The sequence below is a fragment of the Tiliqua scincoides genome, chromosome 1, assembly GCF_035046505.1.
Source record: "Tiliqua scincoides isolate rTilSci1 chromosome 1, rTilSci1.hap2, whole genome shotgun sequence".
Lineage (NCBI taxonomy): Eukaryota > Metazoa > Chordata > Lepidosauria > Squamata > Scincidae > Tiliqua > Tiliqua scincoides.
In genome coordinates, this window is record NC_089821.1 from 124,974,724 (window position 1) to 124,988,763 (window position 14,040).

The 14,040-nt window shown below is 43.4% G+C and overlaps 1 protein-coding gene across 2 annotated transcripts in view; it reads left to right on the top strand.

The window, feature by feature from the left end:
- NRP2 (neuropilin 2) overlaps positions 1-14,040 on the top strand; it is a 204,907-nt gene that overhangs the window by 115,561 nt on the left and 75,306 nt on the right. For both annotated transcript variants that reach the window (XM_066623286.1, XM_066623373.1), the window contains exons 10-11: positions 2,227-2,371; positions 9,374-9,490. In XM_066623286.1, the coding sequence (XP_066479383.1) occupies positions 2,227-2,371; positions 9,374-9,490 (262 nt within the window). The remainder of the gene's footprint in view (positions 1-2,226; positions 2,372-9,373; positions 9,491-14,040) is intronic.

Sequence of the window (14,040 nt, forward strand, 5' to 3'; positions counted from 1 at the left end):
GCCCTGCTGCATCGGTGCTGGAAAGATGGATAGGATTGGGCCCTTTGTTGCCTTAGTTTATAGCCATATCTCTACAAAAGGAAGATATGGAGGATACATTATGCTGTGCTCTTGCTAGAGTGCAGTCTTAGAGTGCATGCATAGGTATGCACCTGTGTGGAGGAAGAATTAGGTTCTGTTTCATTACTCCCCCCCCCCTTTGAGTGTGTGAATGTTCTTATCTGTTGGGGATTTGAGAGTACTGAAGTTTTGCATTATTATAAAACCTTAATCCAAAAAATCAGAAGAGTCAGAGGATCTAATTCCTCCAGAAACACAAGGCTGTGTACCTCATGGCATATTCCTTGACTTAGAACATTAGCTTCAAAGTCAGATGCCCTTTGGACAACACTGGAAAAGTGAAGGGTGGGAGAGATCCCCATTAAAAACAGAGAGCCAGAAGCTGAGCGTGTTTACACAAGAAGTCAGCAGAGCTATTCCAGATTTTAGTCAGTGTATCTGGGATCGGGATCTGGCTAAAAGGATGCACGTTTTGTGCCAAAGTATGCTGTGTGGTTTTGTCAGATGGGCTATATTCTCCTGGGCAATAGCATGCTTTTCTTTTCAGCATATGGAATTTTTAAGTTGGAACCCAACCATAGGTGGAGCGGAGAGAGCAGGATGCAGGAGGTAACACTGCTTTTTTCTGGGGCAAAGTTACATTGCCCAATTACAATATTCTGGGCTGTCCCTTAGGGCCAAACTAGTTTTGTTCTGGTATGTTTGCTTCCCCCCCCCCGCCCCAACCAGCAAGTGTGAAGGCTGCCACTTCAGACTGGGACCATGTCAGGCTAGGTTTAAAGTCCTCTTACTTTTCCATCAGAGCCTTTATCTGAACTAGTCCCAGGAACAACAAACACCCCAGAACTAATGGTTCAATTGAAAGCATGTCTAGTTTGGTTCTTAGGTGCTTGCCTTCCAGATCAAATTTATTTTATGATAACTCACTTGGCTTTTTTATTTGAGACCTAACACTGCGGGATTGAACCACTCACTACAAAGAACCAAAAATGAGGTTCTTTCTATTGTGGTTTACCCAGGAATCTCCTCAACAGCTAACGTTGTGATTATCTATTCTGTACCTTACATGGGTTTTGTGTAGTTGTAGCACTGTTCCTAAAAAGTCTTAAAACCCAAACCGTAGGCCATCACTACACTAGGCAAATCTGACTGAACTGTACTATAATTAAATTGACATAGTTTGCCCAGTATCTAGTTTCACATATTGATAGGGTTCAAGAGAAAATATTGTTCACCTTGTCCCCTGCAACAGTAAGATGCATCTGAAACCGTCTCTCTGAAAGGGGATTCTACAAATTCTCTGACCATTTTCATTCAATGGTTTGACGATTTAAGTTCTGAAGATTAAATTAGGACATATTTCCTGATAATCTTAACCAGTTTTGGTACAACTTGCACTTCAGGGCTACTGTCATTCTGTTAGAATTAATGGTAAACATTTGCACTGATTTTTCCTTATGGTAGATACTTGAGATCTGTTCTCATGTCACCTCACCTGTTCAGGAACAACCTGAAGACAAAACATTGAGGTTGGATATGTAAACAATATGGGCTCTAGTGTTTCATTTTGGTTTAAAAAAAAAAGGTCTGGTGTTTGATGGAACATATTACACAAAGTGTTTGTGCAATTTGAAAGCTGGCAAAAATACTTTTAAACAAATGAGAGTTGGACTTGGTACCATTAAAAATATTGTTTTGACTTCTTACTAAGTTTCTTTTCAGTCTTGCCTATGTTCCCTCTTCCCAGAGATTGTTTTGCAGTCACTTCCATCGTTCAGGTTATCTTGATTTCTTTCTGTGGGCCTGGACTTTGCTCAGTAAAGCAAGAAAAAACAAGGCAGCACCAAGAACAGGAGACCAAAAGAAAAAGAAGAGGCAAAGCCTCAAAAAGGTGCTCAGAATATGAAGTTTATTGGAAAGCATTCCCAAATGCCCATTTTTGAATTCTTTCCAGTTAACCTCATGTTCTGAGCACGTTTTTTGAGGGTTTGCTTCTTCATTTTTTGGTCCACTGCTCAGTTAAACACAAAGTTCAAATGAACTTGAAAGGGCAACCAATTTCCAGGAATGCTGGACCCCTTTTAGAATATTTGTTGCCCCAGCTATTTATTTTTGGTGGATAGAAGCCAAGGAGGCTCATATTAATATCTGTTTCTTTTCTTCAAGATGTTTGAAGGAAACATGCACTATGATACGCCTGAAGTTAGAAGATTTGACCCAATTCCTGCACAGTACATCAGGGTTCACCCAGAAAGGTGGTCTCCTGCAGGAATCGGGATGCGCTTGGAAGTGCTTGGGTGTGATTGGACAGGTAAGACTCATAAGAACACAAGAACAGCCCCACTGGATCAGGCCATAGGCCCATCTAGTCCAGCTTCCTGTATCTCACAGCGGCCCACCAAATGCCCCAGGGAGCACACCAGATAACAAGAGACCTCATCCTGGTGCCCTCCCTTGTCATCCTGGTGCCCTCCCTTGCACCTATATTTGACTCCTGCAAATATTTTTCATAGGTAGACTATTTCAGCCATTTGAGCATAAGGATGTATGAATCAATCGTCCTCCCCCCCCCCACCAGCGGTATAGGTTAGCAGGGGAGTTATTAAAGCTGTATGTACATGTGCTAATGAAAGACCAAGAGAATTGTCCTTCAACAGGAAAGGTGACAACAGCAAAGGCCTTAAAAGGCATTCTGAGGCCTGTGGAGAACACATGTGGACTCCACAGGCCTCAGAAAACTCTCTGGAAGGTCCATGTGGGGCTGTCCCCATGGCTTCAGGGCCCACGGATAGTGAAATTCGTGGGTCTTGAATCCGTGGATACAACAGGCCCACTGTATAGTACATTTGACTCCCCTGGTCTATACTAATGTTCAGTGTCTTGTAGCCCAGTCCTATTGGGCTCTACCGTTGCTGGAACTAGTGGTAGCTGCTTTATGGCAGTTGCAAACAAAACTCTGGCAGCACATGAAACTGAATGCTTCTGGAATGCCACCAAAGAGGCTGGAGCAGCCCTGTGTATGGTGGTAGAGAAAGGAGCTCCTGCTGCCAAAAGTGAGAACAGAATGGAGCAGAGGTGAGTGGGAGGCATGCCACAGGTGGGAGGGTGTGGCACCCAGCTTGGGTGACTTGTGCTGGATGCTATCTCCTCTAGGAACAGCCAACACACTCCCTTTGTCTCTTGGACCTGGACCAGTAAAGAGCTGTGCAGGTTCAAGGAGACCCATTGGTGGTTGAGGTGCTTATGGAGGAAGGGTAAGGGGGAAAAAAAATTCCTTTTCCCCTCCTAAGCCTCTAAATCTGCCTCCCACAGTATAGCATGTTGCACAGCTCGTTTTGGCATGGCTGCATGCTATGGCAGGGTAAAAGATAGGATTGGGCTCTTATGCCTAAAGCTTGTAGAAAATACTAGGCCTGACTGTAGAACCTCCTAATGCCTGAATGTCCCTGCCTCCAGAAAGCTTACAGTATAATTAAACTACCTGTCTATTGGGAGAGCTGGATTTATAGAAAGGCATAATTTTGGTTGAGGAGTCAGTTGCTCTTCTATAGACCACAGGGTAAAATCCTCACATTTGAAGGTTCCTGAGATACAGTTCCAGTACTTATCCGTCAAAGGAACCTAAATGTTACCTGCATGATCTTAATAAGTGAACTGTTCGTCTTTTCTTTTGATGTGCCACTATAAACCAGCAAAGCTGTTGGCTGAATTTTGCCCTCTGGCCTCCTGTGCTTATCTGAAATGACAAAAAAAAAAAAAACCAAACAAAATAAAAACACTGAAGCACAATACAGCAACAGCAGCAAAATCATTTTTTGTTGCTGACTGTTAGGCTAGAAAGTTATTATTTTTCCTTTATTTTGTTAAGATATGTCTAGCATCCAATCTGCTTTCCAGATGTCACGGGTAAAGAGACTTGATTTTCATTTAGAAGCCACATCTGTAAAAAGTATTTTTCTATGGGCTCATGCTACAAGAAACTCAAAAGAAGCAGTCCATGACTAGCCTTTCACTGGATTGTTATTACCCGTTCAGTAATTAAGCTGTACAAGATAGCATACTGCAAGCATTCATCATCAAATTATAATACAAAAGAGAGAGAGAGAGAGAGAGAGAGAGAGAGAGAGAGAGAGAGAGACATAAAAGCTCTAAACACAACTTGATAAACTGCCTGGAGTGGGACTTCAGAAGGTTTGCTTTCCTCTTTCACCACAATGCATTGGTGGAAGTCTGCTTGAGCACTTTTGTTTATCCTCGATGGAATGTCTACACCACAGATTTAAACTGGTTTAATGTTGTCATTCCTCCATCCCCTCTTAGGAGATTCTGTGGTCATTTTCATGGCTAGCACCACCTTTCCATCAGGACAGCATGGCAGCCCAATCCTAACCAACTTTCCAGCACAAATGCAGCTATACCAACAGGGCATGTGCTGCATTCTGCAGTGGGAGGGCAGTCTTGGAGGCCTTCTCAGGGCAAGGGAATGTTTGTACTCTTCTCTTATGGCTGCATTGTGGCTGCATCAGCACTGGAAATTTGGTCAGGATTGGGCTGTGGGTAGTTGTCAGAAGGCCCAGGCTACCCATGTGATTGGTGCATACATGGCCAGTGGAAGGAGGGTTTTTTTGGTTTTCCACACCACAGTGGTAACACATGAATTAGACCTAAGATCTAACCAAGGCAGGCAGATTGCCTCATACTCCTCACCATGGAAACAGGGAGGTTTTTTGAAAAAAGAGAGGCGGAAGAGGTAGGAGTCACACAGGTAGGTGCACTTCTTGCTTTAAGGTTCCTGGATGGAATCACTCTGGTGAAGCAAAGAGATGTTACCTCATGTTCTTTCTACTGACCATCAACGTAGGGAATAAGGACTCTGGCTTCCTATTGCAGCTTAAGTCAACCTGCATTTAGGCTTTACTTCAGAGTGCAAATGGTGGGACTCACCTGCCTGAATGCTCCTCCATGCCCAAAACAGAAACAAAACCAAAACAAAAATAGCACTGCACATGGAATAGTAGATGTCAGGGGTGAAGGTTGTAGCATCCTCTTTTACATGTTGCTTTTTAATGTATGCTAATTTCTTTATTTACATGCAGGAACATTCAGTCATGTGGGGGAAAAAATCATTCTTGGGCATAGGAAATTAGCACATCAAAGAGCATGCTAGACTAGGACCTTTACCCCTGAAATCTAGTGTTCCATGTGGAGGGAACTTTTTCCCCTCCACATTTAGTCATGTGAGCCCCTGTGTACCTGCAGTCTGAAGTGGTATTAGCCACAGTGAGAACCAGGCCTCAGGGTGTGATAATCTGCTTCTGCTCCATTGAAGATACACCCTGAGTAACCTCAGAAAAACATTCATACTTTGCTTGACAAATATCCTTGCTTCTCATCACACTTGAAGCCTGTTTTTTTGGTCTCAACCAACACAATAAATCTATCTTGGGTTGCAAATCAAAATATTGTTCCTTTCCTCCCCCACTTCCTAGAGCACATTCACGCCTCAGTTCTAGATGTCTCTGTCTTTGAAGGGTTTGTGAACCATGATGAGACTGGTCTTGTTTTTGTGTATAAACCTTATTTATTGATTTAAACATGCAACAAAGAGTCACTTCCGATGTGACTTGTGCACTTGTACTTTGTGCTGAGGAACTTGTTTTTGAGCGCTAGAAGGAACATCTGAAGCAGCCTCAGTAGAAGCTGGGTTCAGGACCTAATTTGCCATTTATAGCTATTTGGGGGGGCCGGGGGGGGTAGACCTGAAGCAGTAGGTCAACAGCTGGCTTGTTTCAAGAACCTGCCAACATTTTTTTCTTCAGAAGATTGACGAACATTAGCTTGTGACTGGTCTTCCCTCCTTTGAACTTGCAAACATCTGGTTTCCATTTCTCGGCAGCTTTGTAACTGGATCCACAGATGCCTTTTGCTACACATAGACTGCCCGGTAGGAGTGAGGCTATCTCATGCACGCTTTTCATTCTTAGACCATGTTGCCTGCCCTGCTGCTGTTGTAGTTTTGCTTTATTCTGCCATGAAACCTGTACAGCTCTATTGACTGTGCAAGACACTGAAGAGGCTCTAAATTACACCAGCAGATGATGCCAGCACAGCATGGGGTTTTCCCATTCACAGATCTCTCACACGGTTGTGCTCCTCCTGTAAATCTTTGTGTGCAAAGGAAAACAATTTTCGGCATCTGACTTTCAGCTTTGGACTTCTTGATTTCACCGGATATTTTTAATAATCATTTTGTGCAATTCCTTGCATGTAATTTGCTCTCAAATTGCTTTGGAGTTTTATAGCATTATAACAAATTTGAACTTATAAATTAGGCAGGTTTAAGGTTGCATAGATTCTGCTGAAAACCGGAGGGAAATGCTGAATTTGATATTGGAATATGCTTTAATGGTAGAAGAAATGGAAGAGCTATGTGAGAGGAAATAAATAGTCAAGGTGTTTAAAGCAATTTCCTTCAGCTTCTGACTTTATTTAATGATCACCTGAAGGTGCATAATAATGAAATCTGTTTGCCAGTTCCTTTCAGGAAGAATTCCATGCATAATCTGGTGGTGGATTTTGATTTGTAAGAATATTTGCTTTCTTTAGAAGAAAGAAAGGAAGAATACATTTCTAGCCCTCCTGGTTGTGGATATGCAGGCAGTATCCACAAAGGACTTCTATGTTCAGGGAGCAGAAAATCTATGCTGCGTGTGTCTCTTGGCTTCTAGTCATCAAGTGGATAGTGAGAACCCTGTGCACATTCTAAGCATGGGTGGAATTGTCTCCATTGGAACACCCATTTGGATATGCCATGAAGTCATCCAGTGAGAACTTCACTCTACATCCATCTGCAATACACTCTCACATGACCCACATGTCACCAAGTGCAAACTCTCCTGTGCGCTGGATTGTAATCCTCTCTTCATAAAACCCATTGGTTCTCTGTTTGTCCAGATCAATTTTCTTATCTTCAGTACCAAACTGATTCTGCAAAAGATCAATTCATTAGGCTCGGGATAAAGCATTAAGCCCTTTTAGACAAAATAATGACCATCAGTTGCATTTATTTGTATAGTTTATTGCACTTGGCTTTTCCTTGATTCAGAATTTCTGTTTCCATGCCACAATATTTTGCTTCTTTGTTCTGGCATTTGAACAGTCCTGCTATAATATATCTCACATACCTCTCTAAAGTGTGGGAATGTAATGAGATACTTAATGTTGTAGCCCAGACTAATTCTCTCCTAAATGAAGCAGCAAGCACATATAAGTTACTGTGGACCTTAACTTTGTTTCTTTGTAGCTTCAATTGCCCCTGACACCTGCTCTTAGGTACATGCCTGCATCTTTCTTTCTTTTTTATGACAGGGCTGGGAAATAAAGTGCACAGACAAAGTTTGAAGCCAAGTGCTTATCTGTAAGGTGCCAAAGCACGTAGAGGTTCTTTTGGTCCCCAAACATTGGTCTTGTTATTTGCAGTGTTGAGTTACTTGTGTCCCAATTCTCCACCAGTTTATGCAATAAAGCAGCGCTAATGGAGTGCACGCTGCATGCTATGATAGTGGAGTGAACAGATGACCTGGGAGAGGTAAATAGAAATATTTTCTATATACCTCCCCATAAGCCACCTGGCTGTCAATGGGTCTCTTCAGACCCATGCCTGTTATTTAGCTGGTGCATGTCTGAGGAAATTCAGGGGCATGTCGAGCTGGGAAAAGGGGGATAGGATCTGACTTGCACAATTGCTGCCAAGATTCACCCCCTGCTCATCCTGCTCCTTGTCTCAATCCTTCCCCTAACCGCCCACGATCCATCCCCACCACCACTTTACCTGCCCTTGTGCAGCCCAAGTTGGTGCACATATAGGGCCTCTGGCTGTTGGCACACATACGGTAACATGGCCTCTGGCCGTTTGCGCATACAGTATTTGTGCATACAATCATGTTGTGCATATGGCCACTGGCCATTTGCACTAGCAGCCCCACAGTGCATGATAGTGGTGCACCTTTTGTGAGGTTGGACTGCAAGATCTGCTGTCATAAACCCTCAGTAGGATTTGGCTGTTGTTCTTCTACATTGGCATAAATGGGGTATGTATGTGCGTGTATGCATTTTTGAGTCTTTTCTTCCTTTTGTGAAGGAAATGAAAGTGTTGCCTGTGATCTCTGTTTTCCTGGAGTTATAGTAAACTTTCCTGCTTTTTTTTCTTTTCTTAAACCAATAAGAACATAAGCATAAAGGAGATTGTTGCCCACTGGAGTCCAAAGATGAAAGAATTCCTTATTTCCTCTACATCCGTAGATCAAGCTTTACAAGTGATTTGAGCCATGTTGACATCTATAGCATGTGGGAAACTTTGTGGCTTTTCTTTCCTTACCTTATTACCATGCTCATAAGAAGGCTTTTCTGTTAGGTTTCATGCTTTGGATGCTGTGAGTCTGAATTCATTACTCAGATGGTTGCAATTCATCTGGTGTTTTGTTTCTCCTCCTTTTTTATTCTGCTCTCCTTCCAAGACATGCTTCCTCTACTTGGGATCTATCCTTCATGTTTCCAAATATATCTACTCCTTTTGGTGTCTTCATAAAATCATAGTGTTGAATGGAGCCATCACTAGTACCACTTTTCCCAGAGGTGGAATATTCAGACCTTCTGGCTTTCTGCAACGGATCCTCTGAATATTCCCTCCCTCTCTCCTCACTTCTTCCCATGCAGGAGTAACTGCAATCACCCTAGCTGCCATCTTTCCTTACAATACTATACACAGTGTGCAATAAGAAAATGTGGACTGAGTGTTGGCAGCCACTATAAACAGCGGGAATACAGGCACAAGGGAACTGAAGTGGGCTAATCTCAACTTTTCTGTCTAGGTCTAGGACAACACCTCAGGGGCCAAGGGCCAGCTGGCTCAGTAATTCAGTTGAGTAAAACTGATCTAGTTCAATCACTGCCTAAGAGAGGTGACTCCTCATCATATTAAACCACATTCACCCTTTTGCTGCATAACTCACCATCTCCTGATGGCAGCATGCCACAGGCAAAAACCAAAATACTTTGTATGCCAGAGATCTTTGAGACATGGCTTTGCATAACAATCCAATTAATGGCTGTAGAATGAGCAAACTTCAGAAAACATAGACAACGACTGGGATTTGCGTAAATTTGCTATGCGTTTGTGCAAACAAGTGAACTAGACCACTGTGTGGGAAGGCAGCCCTTCCCCCCATCCCAACTGCAATATTTGCTAGCCAGTGTGACTTCCTCTTAATCTAATGAGATATTCTGTTCTTTGTCCTCCTCCTTTTGCATTCAGATGTAAAGTCCACTGCAGAGACTCTGAAGCCTACCTTGAAGAGTGAGGAGACCACCACTCAATTCCCCATTGATGAAGAGGCAACGGATTGTGGTGATGGCTGTGTGGAGAATGGAGGTATCTTCTGGAATCTAGTCCAATATGATTAAGTGATATCCATACTGCTGCCTGGTTCCTAGGGACCTTGGGGGAAAAGCAGTGCCCTCCATGATAGTATAATGGGTATGCCATTGCCACAGGTACAGAGGATTTGGGAGTCAGTCTAGCAGATAGGCCCCTGGCCAGTGTCTGACCTAACTGGTCTCTTACACCACTCCTGGGCACATTGCACAAGGGGTACTAATCCAAAGGGCTGCATACAGAAATGTTTGTGCAGCCAGTTACAAGTGCCCTTGTGAGGCTTTCAGTTTTCTCCAGTCTGAGCAGTCACTTCAAAAGCCAACCAGAGCAAGAAGCAGAGGTTCCTTTTTCAGGTTCCCTCAGAGCTGCCTGCACTGCCTTCATATGAGGCTCTTCCTTGTCCCAGTCAGTGCCCTGAATAGCCGTAATAGGTTATGCCTAAACTTCACTTTTCCACCATCAACTCAGGTGATGGTGGCTTTCCTGGATCCTATTTCTCCCTGCACCCATCTTCTGCCATCTCTTGCTGGGTGGGCATGGGCTCCCTGCCTGTTAACCAATTGCCTGCTGTCCCATATAGCCCTGTCTCACTGCTTCTCATAGGACTCACATTTCCTGCTTTCCCCACAACTCCAGTTACCTTAACCAGACTGCTACTACTTCCTATTCTCTTTTAATCCAATTCAGAATCCCCAGGGAGCTCCAGTCTTTGTCCCTTCTAAAAGTCTGACTGCAGAACAGCTATCACCAATATCTCTTCCTAGGTTCTAGACTCTGAGCTTGCTCAGTAAGGCTCCCCCTCCTCCATGCAGTATTTATGTGTGAGGATATCATCATAATTGACTTGTGAGTCTCCACACCCCTGTTCCACGTTTTTTTTTGCAGGCTCAGGGATTTGCATCATGTTGTAACTACAGTATTCCCAAACCATGTTAGAGAATGCTTTGTGGGGATGCAGTTTTGGGCAGCATCTACATGGCAAATGCAACGTGTATGCTACCTTGGACTCCACCCTTTCTTTGCTGAGAGCGGGGGGGGGGAGTCCTGGTAGTTCTCTCTCTCTCTCTCTCTCTCTCTCTCTCTCTCTCTCTCTCTCTCTCTCTCTCTTCCTTGAGTTGGCTGGCAGCCAAGGTTTGCATGACTTGGGAGCCACATATAGGTCTTGAGCTGCAGTTTGGCTATTCCAGTTATACTGTTGTCAATAATGAGTTTGCAGCTAAGTGATCACTCTTGTTTTTCCCCCTTCTCTTTTAGCCAAGGGAACTGAGGCTTGCAGAATGATATTATTAGTGACAGCCTAAGCTCTAGAGAGGCTTGGTCAGAAGTCTGATCTTATTTAATACCAAAGATTGAGTGACTTCACAAAATGCTTCATTGATTTACTGTATCATTAAGAATTAAAAAAAAAAAAAAGGAGGACTGGATTTTGGACAAATACCCTGCTGTATATATGTTCATCCTATATCCTTCTGAACTATCTGAAGATTATCTTGACTAGTTTCAGGAGCATTTATAAAGTGGTAGTTTTCCAAAACTACAAATTTGAAGTCCTAATGCATCACAAATTTAAAAATGTGAGTTTTAACCTTAGTCAGGTACTCCTACTTATAGCTGAAACAAAAAACTAATGTTTGTGAAGGTCAATGCTTCTCTGCTTTAATTCTGTAGCCTTAGGCCCTAAATTATGAATAGGGGCATCAAATATCAGAACAATTTTTAAATCATTAGTTGAATATTTCACACTGTGTACAAATGTGCCATCAGGATTCTATTCCACTGGAAAGACACAGGACCCCATACCCTAATTCAGCGGTTTTCAAACTCTCGGGGAGAGTTTGAGCCGCTCTAAGTCCTTGCAGGTGCAGGGGGGGCAGCGGGGGCGGGGAGAAGGCAGTGACGTGATCCCCAGGATCGTGTCTCTCAGGGGGCTGCAGGGGCTTGGCTGGACTTACCAGAGCCTCCTGCAGCCTCCTGGGAGTGCGGGGAGCCCTGTGCGACTGTCTGCAGGGATCCCTGAAGCTTTAGAAGTAAAAGTGGAGTGATCGTGCCCTGCGTCTGCAAAACCAGAAGTGGAGCACGACCGCTCCACTTCAACTTCTAAAGCTTCGGGGAGCCCTGCAGAAGGTCACGCAAGGCTCCCCGCATCCCCAGGAGGCTGCAGGAGGCTCTGGTAAGTACAGCCAAGCCCCTGCAGCTCCCTGAGCGGCACAATCATGGGGATTGCGTTGCTGCCTCCTTCCTGCCTCCTCACTGCCTTGCCCCTTAAGGGAGCAGAGGCCAGCGCCCTCAGGCTGGGGTATTACGATGCCCCAGTTTGAAAAACCCTGTCCTAATTCATAGTGTAATTACCACCGAAGTGGTAAACCTATATCTGGGCTGTATGCCTTTGGACTCCAGGTTTGAGACTCATAAGACTGAATACTCTTCTTGTGAATCCTCCACTATGCATGGAGGTTTCCTTATGCATGGATGAGGTGCTAGGAACCTAATGTGTATTAAGGTACGAGGTTCCTACCTAACTTTATCTTTGATATACTAATTTTCTATGTGCAGGAATTTTGTTTGCACAGAGGAGTACTCAGTTGTGTGAACCCCCACTCCACCTGCAGTGGTAGGTGCTCCACCTGCAAACACAGGTTTGCTGTCTTAGAACGAAATGTTCTACTTTGTTCTACTGAAGAGATCATGCCCTTCTAGTAATAGCCTCTGCTTGCTCTTGAGTCACACTAATTAAATGTTTCAAGATAGTGGCCAATAGTTTAGAGTAGTCATTCACAACCTTTTTTTTTTTTTTGCTACAGCCCCTTAGGAGCTCTTCTCAGGTTCCAGGGTCCCCCTGTCAAACAAGGATACAACATGAACAGATAAACATAACATCATGTATTATTGAACACCAAGAAAATTTGAACATTCCAACATACTGGGCTTGCCAGGGGGCCATATGGCTCCTGTTGAGAATGGCTGGTTTAGATTATTGTTCTTTGATTTAGCTACAAATTTCATTCTCAGTGTCTTTACAAACAATAATGCACATTTCTCTGGACAATCAGATTTATGAAAGTCTAAAAAGAACCAATACTTCTCTCAGGAGGAGAATCAGATTAGATCATAATATAAAAGGAGCCATGTCCACTAATCATTATTACTGTGATGATGATGATTTTTGGAGATGGGATAGGTTCTTTCCATTTCTCTATATAAGGTTTTCTGAATGCTATTGCATGGGTCACTGACCTCTTTCTGCTGATCATTATCTTTTTCAGCTCCTTGATTTAAAACTTCCTTCTTGTTCAGGAAGCTTGCAAATAAGCTGCAACTGTAACTGGCATTGACGTATATTCTCCTGGATTGCCCTTCCTTGTTTGGAGTGGTTCCAGAAATAATCCCTTGGCATCTCTGCTCCAGTCTTTTCTGACAGTCTTCTCATTATTAAAGTTGTCTCCAGCTTCCTGGAGCTTCCACTTTCCCAGCTGCAACCAACCTGGGAGGGTCAGTTCAAAAATGGAACAACTTTTGAAAATAATTTACATGGGAAATGGCTGATAACCTCATAATGGGCTGTCTAATTTACCTTTGAACTGGAACCAGCATAAGGTCTGTGGAGGCTCCAGTCAGGTGTATTGTTCGCTTACCTGTACCAAGAATGCATGGGAATGAGTTTTAGGTGTCATCCCACACCTGAAAAATGTAACATGACAGCTGATCCTCGTGTCCTCTGAAGTTGCTCATATTTCCTACATTTGAATTCCAGAGGAATCAGCTACCTGGATTTATACTTGTACTGTAAATTATGCCTTTCAGGCACAAGCTCCCTATAGAGACTGGTAAACCTTATACAGTTAGCAAATCTAATGAACAGAGAATTCCCAGAACCAGAATATGGAATATCAGCAGGACCTGTAGCTTCTTTAGTTCTTTGCTGAATCTTCTAGAAGTCAAGTGGAATAAATTGACCACACCCAAATCCCTTTGAAATCTCTGAGATTTCAGCCTTTTGTATGGGCATTGAAGCTCATTGATTTAGAGGGGAGAATTCACACATCCTCTTCCCTGTTCAATCTACTGTCACCTCAAACACATCACATGTCAATGGAGGGTGCTCACCGGTTTTTTGAGTGGTGAAATAATATTTATTGCATGTGTGAATCAGTCCTAAAGCACGACTGCCTTTCAGTGGTTTGTCCCTATAGCAACTTGGGTACTCAACCCTGACTGAGAGAGTCCTCATTATGGGCAGCTGTTAGGATGTTAGTCCCCTTGTGGTTTGACGGCCCATCATTCAGTAAGCAGAAATTTTGGAACTTGGAATTTTTCTTCACTTTTTTCAGTGGAGGAGGGGCTCCACGGTGGAAGGCTGTGGCCCAGCTGGACAGTCTGGTGAACAGTCCTTGACATTTAAGAAGGTATAATAGTTTGGGTGAAGTGCTGGGGAAGAAAAAGTGCCAGTTAGAGAGACTGAAAGCATTTGGTGCCTTCCTTTACATTTGCTTAGCTGAAAGTATGTGAGTATGTGCATTGTGATGATTCCAAACTTGGGGCTGATCCTC